The sequence below is a fragment of the Eschrichtius robustus genome, chromosome X, assembly GCF_028021215.1.
Source record: "Eschrichtius robustus isolate mEscRob2 chromosome X, mEscRob2.pri, whole genome shotgun sequence".
NCBI lineage: Eukaryota > Metazoa > Chordata > Mammalia > Artiodactyla > Eschrichtiidae > Eschrichtius > Eschrichtius robustus.
Genome location: NC_090845.1, coordinates 61,724,550 through 61,738,106, shown reverse-complemented (window position 1 = coordinate 61,738,106; position 13,557 = coordinate 61,724,550). Strand labels below are relative to the sequence as shown.

General features: G+C 40.7%; 1 protein-coding gene across 1 annotated transcript in view; it reads right to left on the bottom strand.

Annotated features, from left to right (window-relative positions):
- Positions 1–450: 450 nt before the first annotated feature.
- IGBP1 (immunoglobulin binding protein 1) overlaps positions 451–13,557 on the bottom strand; it is a 38,232-nt gene continuing 25,125 nt past the window's right edge. The window contains exon 6 of the mRNA XM_068534054.1: positions 451–934. Within this exon, the coding sequence (XP_068390155.1) occupies positions 795–934 (140 nt within the window). The 3' untranslated portion in view covers positions 451–794. The remainder of the gene's footprint in view (positions 935–13,557) is intronic.

Genomic DNA, 13,557 nt, shown 5'->3' with positions numbered 1-13,557 from the left:
CCCACTTAAGAGCTAGGCTACGGCCTGAGCTGCTCTTACCCTCAGGGTTCTAGGTCGTTCCAGAGTAAAGGCCCTGGCCTCAGATGCTCACACAAGGATGGCTCTCATAGTGCCTCATCGGTTTCCTCATTTCTCATGGCTGACGCAAGGAAGATTGGGTAGATAGGATTGTTACGTTCTGTTCATTTACAGCTGTAATTCCTGAAAATAGAACCGTGTGGCAGGGCAAGTCCTGGCTTTTGTGCTTGTCCCTTGTAAAGCAAGTGTTGGGTTAGTTCACAGCACTGGGGTAGAAAGGAGAAAGCAAGCTCCAGCCAGTCTGGGCAGCTCTGATGCTGGGTAACTCACTGCCCACATCAAAGGGAGATGACTAGGATCTCTCCATAAGCCCAGGGACCCACAGCTGACCCCCTCCCCTCACCCCCTGGAAGAAAGCAGCTGATACTCATATTTCTGCACAGGCTCACATGATAGCGGGGACTTTTATTTTTCAAAGAGCATTCATACAGCCGTTGATTATACAGAACCATTTCTCAGTACTCTTTTCTTTCCACTTAAGAAAAGGGGAATATACCATGATGAGGATTATAATTCCAAGACAAGATTGCTGGCTCATCATCTAGGGCACAAATACACACTTAATTGTTTGACATGTTAATGAACGCAAAGCAAGATTAAGCATCTCTGCCCTCGTTGTACACGGCTGAAGCAGGAGCCCAGGGAGGGGAAGACTGCACAGCTTTCCCTGGTGGGGAAGACAGAAGCCCCTGCAGTCCTGTCTTGTTGTGGGGAGACTAACCCATGTTCTGCCGGTTGCCATAGCCCCTAGGATGGGTGTCCTTCCAGTCATCCCACTCCCGAGCTCTGTGGACTGCCTGTTCATCATCCTCTTCCTCCTGTTCCTGATCTTGTCGCTGAGCTGCTGTTCTGAACTCTGCGCAAGCAGAAAAATGAGAAAGCAGGGGTGAGGGAAAGAGCGACTGTCACGGGCCCCAGCTCCACTCTGAATACGACCACGTAACAAGAGAACAAGGAATATATACCTAGCTGCCTACCCTGGGGCCAGCAGAACTGGGGAGAGTACTTACTATTACTTAACAGGTGACATGTTAAATAATAGTAAGACGGGATCCTCTGAGTGGTTTTCACAAGAAAGCAAAAACATAAAAGTTGCCCCTCAAAATGAATTCTATTTTGGGAAAGAATTCTTGCTAGAATGGCCAACCCCTCACAACAGAAAACAAAAACACCAACTGACCAACAGAACCCCAGCAAACCAAAAACACTGAAGTGTTTCCATAGTATAGTGGTTATCACACTCGCCTGACAAAAACACTAAAGTAAAAAATATTTATGATTTTATGATTTGTGATTTGCCAGGGAGGTGGGACTATAGGTGACTTCTCCTCCTTCATCCGTGTCCTTTATTACAGTTCTACAATTCTGTGTGTGTATAAAATTGGAAATCACGGGGCAGCTGAACCTACCAGAAAAGAATGTGTGTTATTTTGCACGTTTGGAACAGGGTCTGAGGTCCAAATGCCACTTGTCATGCAGTGTACCAAACACTAGGTCTCTTTTGCACGATTTTTTTCTTTCCTTTGTGAGGTAAAGGAACATTTCCTAGCTACCTTGAATTTGCCCACGAGAAATACTCTCATTACCATGATAAAGAATGAAATATGTGGGGAATCTGATCTCTCCTTACAGCTTAGGAGTCTTGTGTTCTGTTTTTTTTAACCCTTTTATTGTAAAATAAAAGATACTGGAAATCACACAAAAATATATATGACTTAAAATTTGATAAGGAGGCTATACCTCTATAGCCTTCACTTGGGTCAAGATATAGATTTTCTGTACCCATCCCCAAAGCTTCTCCATGAGCATCTACCAAATGACACCCTGTGCTCACTGGCAGTTAATTCCCATTCCTTCCCTCCCTGGAAATCACCAATCTACCTTCTATCTCTATAGATTTGCCTATTCTGAACATTTCACATAAATGGAATCAAGTAACAACGTGGTCTTCTGTGTCTGACTTCTTTCACTTAGCATAATGCTTTTGAGGTTAGTCTTACCCATTTTCAAATATTTTGATATATATATATATTTTTAATTTTTATTTATTTATTTATGGCTGTGTTGGGTCTTTGTTTCTGTGCGAGGGATTTCTCTAGTTGTGGCAAGCGGGGGCCACTCTTCATCGCGGTGCGCGGGCCTCTCACTATCGCGGCCTCTCTTGTTGCGTAGCACAGGCTCCAGACGCGCAGGCTCAGCAATTGTGGCTCACGGGCTCAGTTGCTCCGCGGCATGTGGGATCTTCTCAGACCAGGGCTCGAACCCGTGTCCCCTGCATTGGCAGGCAGATTCTCAACCACTGCGCCACCAGAGAAGCCCTTGATATATTTTTAATCTACAGGTTTCTTCTTCCATCCCTTTTTTTCCTTACAAGTTCTCTATTGAAGAGGCTGGGGCATTTGACCTGTAGTTTCCCCAAATCTGGATTTTGCCGGCTGCATAGTCATGATGGAGTCCAACATGTTCTTCTGTATTTCTGCAGATTGGCAAGTGGGCACAGAGCTTGATATGACTCAGGGTTGATCCCTTCTCATGAATACAGGTGGTGCTGTCCTCCCCCAGCAGGTGGCACACAGTATCTGTGTCTCATATGTTGTGATGTTAGCAGGTGTTGATGCTCAATGCCTAGATTTGTTAATTTTCCCAGGGTTTCAAAATGGTGATACTCTTTAACATTTCTTTTTTTATTAAGTAGAATGCTTTTATAAAGAGAGGCTTTCCCTCATCTACTACCATTTAGTCACCCAGGAAAAGAAAACAAGATTAATGCTTGATTCTTCTGCTTTAATTTACCATTTCTCAAGGTAATAAATTGGTTCCTTATCATCCTCTGAAATTGAACAATTTTTGTTTTAACTATAGTTATGAACTCACGGATTTAAACATACTTGATGGGTTTCAATGAATTGCAATGATTTCTAAAAAATATTCAAATAAGCTTTCTAATTTTAGTTTTAATTTACAGAAAAATTGAGAAGACAGTACAGAGTTCTTATACATCCGTACCCAATTTCCCTTATTGTTAACATCTTACATTACTATGGCTTGTGTGTCATAACTAGTGAACCAATACTGACACATACATAACTAACAACTAAAGTTCATACTTTATTCAGATTTCCTTAGGTTTTACGTAATGTCCTTTTTTTTTTTTGGTTCCAGGATCCCATCAAATATTCCATATTACATTAGCCCTCTCTCTCCTTCGTCTCCTCTTGGCTGTGAGAATTTCTCACTTTCCTTGTTTTTGATGACATGGACAGTTTTGAGGGGTACTCATCAGGTATTTTGCAGAATGTCCCTCAACCTGGGGTTGCCTCATATTTTTCTCATAATTAGATTAGGGTTATGACTTTTGGAAGAGAATAACACAGCGAAGTTTCCTCCTTATCACATCAAACCAAGGCTACACACCACCAACATGACTTATCACTACTGATGTTAACTGGGATCACTTAAGGTAGTGTTTGTAGGGTCCCCAACTGCTCCCCCCTCCTTCTATATTATAGTCTTTGGAAGCAAGTAACTAAACATAGCCTACACTTAAGGGGTGAGGAGTTATGCTGCACCTCCTTGAGACAGGTGTATATACACAAATTATTTAGAATTTTTCTGTAGGGGAGATTGGTCTCTTCGCCCCCATCTATTTATGTAATCATTTATTTCTATCACTATAGACTCACGGACACATTTTATTCCTTGTGTTATAATCCAATACTGTTATTTTCCTGCTCACATTCTTCCAGTTTTGGCCAGTAACAGTTCTTTCAGAAGGCCCTGTGTCACATTAACATACCTCAATAGTTTTTTGTTTGCTGCTGTTGTTTTTTGAGTGCTTCTTTATTTTCTAGTACTACAAGATATTTCAGGTTCATCTTGTATATTCCCTGTCCAGCCCTAGAATTATCCATTTCTCTAAGGAGCCTTTAATTGGAGAATAGTATTAGAAACCAAGATTTGGGCACCAGATGTGCTCGTTGCTAGTGGCAATTATCCTTTTTCAAGCCAAACTGTCTTTGGCCAGTAGAAACGTCTTCAAAGTGGCTTCTGAGTCCTTTTGATATGACCATAGTAGTCTTTGAAAGCTTCTTTCCTATCCTTTATGACAAGATGTTCCAAGCTCATCTTATTTATTTCCTGCTGCAAACTTGGAATTAGCTATTTCTCTAAGACATCCTGGTTTCTTTTAATGGGAATGGTATTTCAAGAACAGAACCTGGGTTACTAGGTGTGCTCATTGCTTCTGGGCTGGTCATTGTTTCTAAGCCTTTTCAGTGGATAAAGCAAAAGTGTGTGTGTGTGTGTGTGTGTGTGTGTGTGTGCTTTTCAATAAAATTTCTCATGAGTTCATATTCAGGACTACAGGGGTGTTTTGTTTCTAACGCAAATTCTTTTGAATTACATCTGTATTCTTCCACACTAAAAGTCTTAGCTCTCAAAGACAGAGGATGATGGAATTTGAATATCTCATAATTACTCAGTTAATATTATCTCACATTACACAGTCCTGGAATAACACTAATACTGTTACCAATATAATTGCTGAGAACAGTTCTTTTTTTTTTTTGCATATTCTTTCCCCATTTCTCCATTAAAAGTTACACTATATCTACATTACCAGAGCACTGGGCATATAGACATTAATACTTTGTCTCTTTCAAATCTCATTTAGTCTTAGTTCTATAAGTAACTATATATTTAATGTTGACTGATAGTCCTTATATCAATGTCTCTCTCATCACTTTGGTTGTCTTAAGCTCATTCTCTAGCAAATTCCTCAGAAAGGGATCATGGGACCAATATTTCCTGAGTTCCTGCATGTTGATAAATACCTGTACCCTTTATACCTAAAAGTCAGTTTTACCAGATATAATGTCCTTGGCTCACATTTTTTCCCCTTGAGTATCTTAAATGTTACTCCATTTTCTTCTGGCATAAAGTGTTGGTGTCAAAAAGTTTGAAGATGATCTAATTTTCCTTCCTTTACAACCCACCTGCTGTTTTTGCTGAAGTATCCAAGGCATTTCTTTTTTTAAAAAAAGTCTAGTAATTTTATTAGAATGTGTCTTGTTGCTCATTCTGGGTCAAAATTCTTAGGTACACGGTGTGCTTTTTAAAAGCAAATCTAAAGTTTCCTCAATATTAGGTTTTTTAAAAAAATATCTTTATTGGAGTATAACTGCTTTACAATGTTGTGTTAGTTTCTGCTGTACAACAAAGTGAATCAGCTATATGTATACATATATCCCCATATCCCCTCCCTTTTGCATCTCCCTCCCATCCTCCCTATCCCACCCCTCTAGGTGGTCACAAAGCACTGAGCTGATCTCCCTGTGCTATGCGGCTGCTTCCCACTAGCCATCCATTTTACATTTGGTAGTGTATATATGTCCATGCCAGTCTCTCACTTCGTCCCAGCTTACCCTTCCCCCTCCCCATGCCCTCAAGTCCATTCTCTACATCTGCATCTTTATTCCTTCCCCGCCACTAAGTTCATCAGTACCGTTTTCTTAGATTCCATATATGTGCGTTAGCATATGGTATTTGTTTTTGACTTACTTCACTCTGTAGGACAGTCTCTAGGTCCATCCAATATTAGTTTTAAGCATTTTTTTCTTTTTCCTTGCTTCGGTATTCTTCTTCAGGTAATCTTATTATCCATATGTCAGGTCTTCTTTGCTATCTTTCATATTTGTCACTTTTTCTAGAAATCTGTTCATCTTTGTCTCTTTTTGATTTAAAACATTTTCCTTTTTACTTTAGAAAGGCATTTTCTGTTATATTCACTCATTCTTGTTTTCTTCTAGTTTAGCCTTCATTTCTTTTCTTTTATTCAAATTGAAGTCGAATTGATTTACAATATTAGTTTCAGGTGTACAACATGTTGATATAATATTTTATATATTATATTCCATTTAGAGTTATCATAAAATATTGGGAAGACGGTGGAAGAGTAAGAAGTGGAGATCACCTTCCTCCCCACAAATACATCAGAAATACATCTACATGTGGAATGACTCCTACAGAACACCTACTGAACGCTGGCAGAAGACCTCAGACTTCCCAAAAGGCAAGAATCTCCCCCACGTACCTGGGTAGGGCAAAAGAAAAAAGAAAAAACAGAGACAAAAGAATAGGGATGGGACCTGGACCTCTGGAAGGGAGCTGTGAAGGAGGAAACGTTTCCACACACTAGGAAGACCCTTCACTGGCAGAGACGGGGGTGGAGGAGGGGGGGGAAGCTACGGAGCCACGGAGGAGAGCGCAGCAACAGGGGTGCGGAGGGCAAAGCGGAGAGATTCCCGCAGAGAGGATTGGTGCCAACCAGCACTCACCAGTCCGACAGGCTTGTCTGCTCACCCGCCGGGGCGGGCGGGGGCTAGGAGCTGAGGCTCGGGCTTCGGAGGTTGGATCCCAGGGAGAGGACTGGGGTTGGCTGTGTGAACACAGCCTGAAGGGGCTGGTGCACCACAGCTAGCCGGGAGGGAGTCCGGGAAAAAGTCTGGAGCTGCCGAAGAGGCAAGAGACTTTTTCATGCCTCTTTGTTTCCTGGTGCGCGAGGAGAGGGGATTAAGAGCGCCACTTAAAGGAGCTCCAGAGACCAGCGTGAGCCGAGGCTATCAGCGCGGACCCCCGAGACGGGCATGAGACGCTGAGGCTGCTGCTGCAGCCACCAAGAAGCCAGTGAGCAAGCACAGGTTACTTATCCACACCGCCCCTCCCGGGAGCCTGGGCAGCCCGCCACTGCCAGGGTCCCGTGATCCAGGGACAACTTCCCCGGGAGAACACAGGGCGCGCCTCAGGCTGGTGCAACGTCATGCTGGCCTCTGCCGCCACAGGCTCGCCCCGCATCCGTACCCCTCCCTCCCCCCGGCCTGAGTGAGCCAGAGCCCCCGAATCAGCTGCTCCTTTAACCCCGTCCTGTCTGGGCAGGAACAGACGCCCTCAGGTGACCTACACGCAGAGGCGGGGTCAAATCCAAAGCTGAACCCCAGGAGCTGCAGGAACAAAGAAGAGAAAGGGAAATCTCTCCCAGCAGCCTCAGGAGCAGCGGATTAAATCTCCACAATCAACTTGATGTACCCTGCATCTGTGGAATACCTGAAGAGACAACGAATCATCCCAAAATTGAGGCGGTGGACTTTGGGAGCAATGATATATATATATTTTTTCCCTTTTTCTCTTTTTGGGAGGTGTGTATGTGTATGCTTCTGTGAGTGATTTTGTCTGTATAGCTTTGCTTTTACCATTTGTCCTAGGGTTCTGTCTGTTAATTTTGGTTTTTTTTAGTATAGCTTTTAGCGCTTGTTATCATTGGTGGATTTGTTTTTTGGTTTGGTTGCTCTCTTCTTTCTTTCTTTTTTTCTTTTTTTTTACTACATTTTAAATTTAAAAAAATTTTAATAATTATATTTTATTTTAATAACTTTATTTTATTTTACTTTTTCTTTCTTTCTTTCTCCTATTTATTCTAAGCCGTGTGGATGACAGGGTCTTGGTGCTCCAGCCAGGCATCAGGCCTGTGCCTCTGAGGTGGGAGAGCCGAGTTCAGGACACTGGTCCACCAGAGACCTCCCAGCTCCACGTAATATCAAACAGTGAAAATCTCCCAGAGATCTCCATCTCAATGCCGAGACCCAGCTCCACTCAACGACCAGCAAGCTACAGTGCTGGACACCCTGTGCCAAACAACTAGCAAGACGGGAACACAACCCCACCCATTAGCAGAGAGGCTGCCTAAAATCAAAATAAGGTCACAGGCACCCCAAAACACACCACCGGACGTGGTCCTGCCCACCAGAAAAAACAAGATCCAGCCTCAGCACCAGAACACAGGCACTAGTCTCCTCCACCAGGAAGCCTACATAACCCACTGAACCAACCTTACTCACTGGGAGCAAACACCAAAAACAACGGGAACTAAGAACCTGCACCCTGCGAAAAGGAGACACCAAACACAGTAAGTTAAGCAAAATGAGAAGACAGAGAAACACACAGCAGATGAAGGAGCAAGGTAAAAACCCATCAGACCTAACAAATGAAGAGGAAATAGGCAGTCTACCTGAAAAAGAATTCAGAGTAATGATAGTAAAGATGATCCAAAATCTTGGAAATAGAATGGAGAAAATACAAGAAACATTTAACAAGGACCTAGAAGAACTAAAGAGCAAACAAACAGTGATGAACAACACAATAAATGAAATTAAAAACTCTCTAGAAGGAATCAATAGCAGATTAACTGAGGCAGAAGAACGGATAAGTGACCTGGAAGATAAAATACTGGAAATAACTACTGCAGAGCAGAATAAAGAAAAAACAATGAAAAGTATTGAGGACAGTCTCAGAGACCTCTGGGACAACAGTAAATGCACCAACATTCGAATTATAGGGGTCCCAGAAGAAGAAGAGAAAAAGAAAGGGACTGAGAAAATATTTGAAGAGATTATAGTTGAAAACTTCCCTAATATGGGAAAGGAAAGAGTTAATCAAGTCCAGGAAGCAGAGAGTCCCATACAGGATAAATCCAAGGAGAAACACACCAAGACACATATTAATCAAACTATCAAAAATTAAATATAAAGAAAAAATATTAAAAGCAGCAAGGGAAAAACAACAAATAACATAAAAGGGAATCCCCATAAGGTTACAGGTGATCTTTCAGCAGAAACTCTGCAAGCCAGAAGGGAGTGGCAGGACATATTTAAAGTGATGAAAGGGAAAAGCCTACAACCAAGATTACTCTACCCAGAAAGGATCTCATTCAGATTCAATGGAGAAATTAAAAGTTTTACAGACAAGCAAAAGCTAAGAGAATTCAGCACCACCAAACCAGCTTTACAACAAATGCTAAAGGAACTTCTCTAGGCAGGAAACACAAGAGAAGGAAAGGACCTACAAAAACAAACCCAAGACAATTAAGAAAATGGTAATAGGAACATACATATCAATAATTACCTTAAATGTAAATGGACTAAATGCTCCAACCAAAAGACATAGACTGGCTGAATGGATACAAAAACAAGACCCATATATATGCTGTCTACAAGAAACCCACTTCAGACCTAGGGACACATACAGACTGAAAGTGAGGGGATGGAAAACGACATTCCATGCAAATGGAAATCAAAAGAAAGCTGGAGTAGCAATTTTCATATCAGACAAAGTAGACTTTAAAACAAAGACTATTACAAGAGACAAAGAAGGACACTACATAATGATCAAGGGATCAATCTAAGAAGAAGATATAACAACTGTAAATATTTATGCACCCAACATAGGAGCACCTCAATACATAAGGCAAATGCTAACAGCCATAAAAGGGGAAAGAGACAGTAACACAATCATAGTAGGGGACTTTAACACCCCACTTTCACCAATGGACAGATCATCCAAAATGAAAATAAATAAGGAATCACAAGCTTTAAATGATACATTAAACAAGATGGACTTAATTGATATTTATAGGACATTCCGTCCAAAAACAACAGAATACACTTTCCTCTCAAGTGCTCATGGAACATTCTCCAGGATAGATCATGTCTTGGGTCACAAACCAAGCCTTGGTAAATTTAAGAAAATGGAAATCGTATTAAGTATGGTTTCCGACCACAACGCTATGAAACTAGATATCAATTACAGGAAAAAAACTGTAAAAAATACAAACATGTGGAGGCTAAACAATACACTACTTAATAACCAAGAGATCACTGAAGAAATCAAAAAATACATAGAAACAAATGAGAATGAAAACACGACGACCCAAAACCTATGGGATGCAGCAAAAGCAGTTCCAAAGGGAAGTTTATAGCAGTACAGTCCTACCTTAAGAAACAAGAAACATCTCAAATAAACAACCTAACCTTACCCCTAAAGCAATTAGAGAAAGAAGAACAAAAAAACCCCAAAGTTAGCAGAAGGAAAGAAATCGTAAAGATCAGATGAGAAAGAAATGACAAAGAAATGAAGGAAACAATAGCAAAGATCAATAAAACTAAAAGCTGGTTCTTTGAGAAGATAAACAAAATTGATAAACCATTAGCCAGACTCATCAAGAAAAAAAGGGAGAAGACTCAAATCAATAAAATTAGAAATGAAAAACGAGAAAAAACTGACACTGCAGCAATACAAAGGATCATGAGAGATTACTATAAGCAACTATATGCCAATAAAATGGACAACCTGGAAGAAATGGACAAATTCTTAGAAAAGCACAACCTTCCGAGACTGAACCAGGAAGAAACAGAAAATATAAACAGACCAATCACAAGCACTGTAATTGAGACTGTGATTAAAAATCTTCCAACAAACAAAAGCCCAGGACCAGACGCCTTCACAGGTGAATTCCATCACATATTTAGAGAAGAGCTAACACCCATCCTTCTCAAACTTGCAAACTACAGCAGAGGGAGGAACACCCCCAAACTCATCCTACGAGGCCACCATCACGCTGATACAAAAACCAGACAAGGATGTCACAAAGAAAGAAAACTACAGGCCAATATCACTGATGAACATAGATGCAAAAATCCTCAACAAAATACTAGCAAACAGAATCCAACAGCACGTTAAAAGGATCATACACCATGATCAAGTGGGGTTTGTCCCAGGAATGCAAGGATTCTTCAATATATGCAAATCAATCAATGTGATACACCATATTAACAAACTGAAGAATAAAAAACATATGATCATCTCAATAGATGCAGAAAAAGCTTTCGACAAAATTCAACACCCATTTATGATAAAAACCCTCCAGAAAGTAGGCATAGAGTGAACTTACCTCAACATAATAAAGGCCATATATGACAACCCCACAGCCAACATCGTCCTCAATGGTGAAAAACTGAAACCATTTCCACTAAGATCAGGAACAAGACAAGGTTGCCCACTCTCACCACTATTTTTTATTTTTTTATTTTTTAAATTATTTTTAAATTTTTTAATTATTTTTTTTAATCAGTCATCAATTTTATACACATCAGTGTATACATGTCAATCCCAATCGCCCAATTCAGCACACGACCATCCCCACGCCACCGCGGTTTTCCCCCCTTGGTGTCCATATGTTTGTTCTCTACATCTGTGTCTCAACTTCTGCCCTGCAAACCGGTTCACCTGTACCATATTTCTAGGTTCCACATACATGCGTTAATATATGATATTTGTTTTTCTCTTTCTGACTTACTTCACTCTGTATGACAGTCTCTAGATCCATCCACGTCTCAACAGATGACTCAATTTCGTTCCTTTTTATGGCTGAGTAATATTCCATTGTATATATGTACCACATCTTCTTTATCCATTCATCTGTCGATGGGCATTTAGGTTGCTTCCATGACCTGGCTATTGTAAATAGTGCTGCAATGAACACTGGGGTGCATGTGTCATTTTGAATTATGGTTTTTTTATGCGTATATGCCCAGTAGTGGGATTGCTGGATCATATGGTAATTCTATTTTTAGTTTTTTAAGGAACCTCCATATTGTTCTCCATAGTGGCTGTATCAATTTACATTCCCACCAACAGTGCAAGAGGGTTCCCTTTTCTCCACACCCTCTCCAGCATTTGTTGTTTGTAGATTTTCTGATGATGCCCATTCTAACTGGTCTCACCACTATTATTCAACACTGTTTTGAAAGTATTAGCCACAGCAATCAGAGAAGAAAAAGAAATAAAAGGAATCCAAATCAGAAAAGAAGAAGTAAAGTTGTCACTGCAGATGACATGATACTATACACAGAGAATCCTAAAGATGCTACCAGAAAACTACTAGAGCTAATCAGTGAATTTGGTAAAGTAGCAGGATACAAAATTAATGCACAGAAATCTCTTGCATTCCTATACACTAATGATGAAAAATCTGGAAGTGAAATTAATGAAACACTCCCATTTACCATTGCAACAAAAAGAATAAAATACCTAGGAATAAACCTACCTAAGGAGACAAAAGACCTGTACGCAGAAAATTGTAAGACACTGATGAAAGAAATTAAAGATGATACAAATAGATGGAGAGATATACCATGTTCTTGGATTGGAAGAATCAACATTGTGAAAATGACTCTACTACTCAAAGCAATCTACAGATTCAATGCAATCCCTATCAAACTACCACTGGCATTTTTCACAGAACTAGAACAAAAAATTTCACAAGTTGTATGGAAACACAAAAGACCACGAATAGCCAAAGCAATCTTGAGAAAGAAAAACAGAGCTGGAGGAAGCAGGTTCCCTGACTTCAGATTAGACTACAAAGCTACAGTAATCAAGACAGTATGGTACTGGCACAAACACAGAAATACAGATCAATGGAACAGGATAGACAGCCCAGAGATAAACCCATGCACAGAGGTCACCTTATGTTTGATAGAGGAGGCAAGAATATACAATGGAGAAAAGACAGCCTCTTCAATAAGTGATGCTGGAAAAACTGGACAGCTACATGTAAAAGAATGAAACTAGAACACTCCCTAACACCATACACAAAAGTAAACTCAAAATGGATAAAAGACCTAAAGGTAAGGCCATACACTATAGAACTCTTAGAGGAAAGCATAGGCAGAACACTCTATGACATAAATCACAGCCAGATCCTTTTTGACCCAGCTCCTACAGAAATGGAAATAAAAACAAAAGTAAACAAATGGGACCGAATGAAACTTAAAAGCTTTTGCACAGCAAAGGAAACCATAAACAAGACGAAAAGACAGCCCTCAGAATGGGAGAAAATATTTGTCAATGAAGCAAGTGACAAAGGATTAATCTCCAAAATTTACAAGCAGCTCAATATCAAAAAAACAAACAACCCGGGCTTCTCTGGTGGCGCAGTGGTTGAGAATCTGCCCATGCAGGGGACATGGGTTCGAGCCCTGGTCTGGGAAGATCAAACATGCTGCGGAGCAACTAGGCCTGTGAGCCACAACTACTGAGCCTGCGCGTCTGGAGCCTGTGCTCCGCAACAAGAGAGGCCGCAACAGTGAGAGGCCCGCGCACCGCGAAGAAGAGTGGCCCCCGCTCGCTGCAACTAGAGAAAGCCCTCGCACAGAAACGAAGACCCAACACAGCCATAAATAAATAAACAAACAAACAAATAAATTTCCATCACAATTATACTTATTAAAAACAAACAAAAAAAACAAACAACCCAATACAAAAATGGGCAGAAGATGTAAATAGACATTTCTCCAAAGAAGATACGCAGTTTGCCAACAAACACATGAAAGAATGCTCAACATCATTAATCATTAGAGAAAGGCAAATCAAAACTACAATGAGATATCACCTCACAGCAGTCAGAATGGCCATCATCAAGAAATCTACAAACAATAAATGCTGGAGAGGGTGTGGAGAAAAGGGAACCCTCTTGCACTGTTGGTGGGAATGTAAACTGATACAGCCACTATGGAGAACTGTATGGAGGTTCCTTAAAAAACTAAAAATAGAACTACCATACGACCCAGCAATCCCACTACTGGGCAT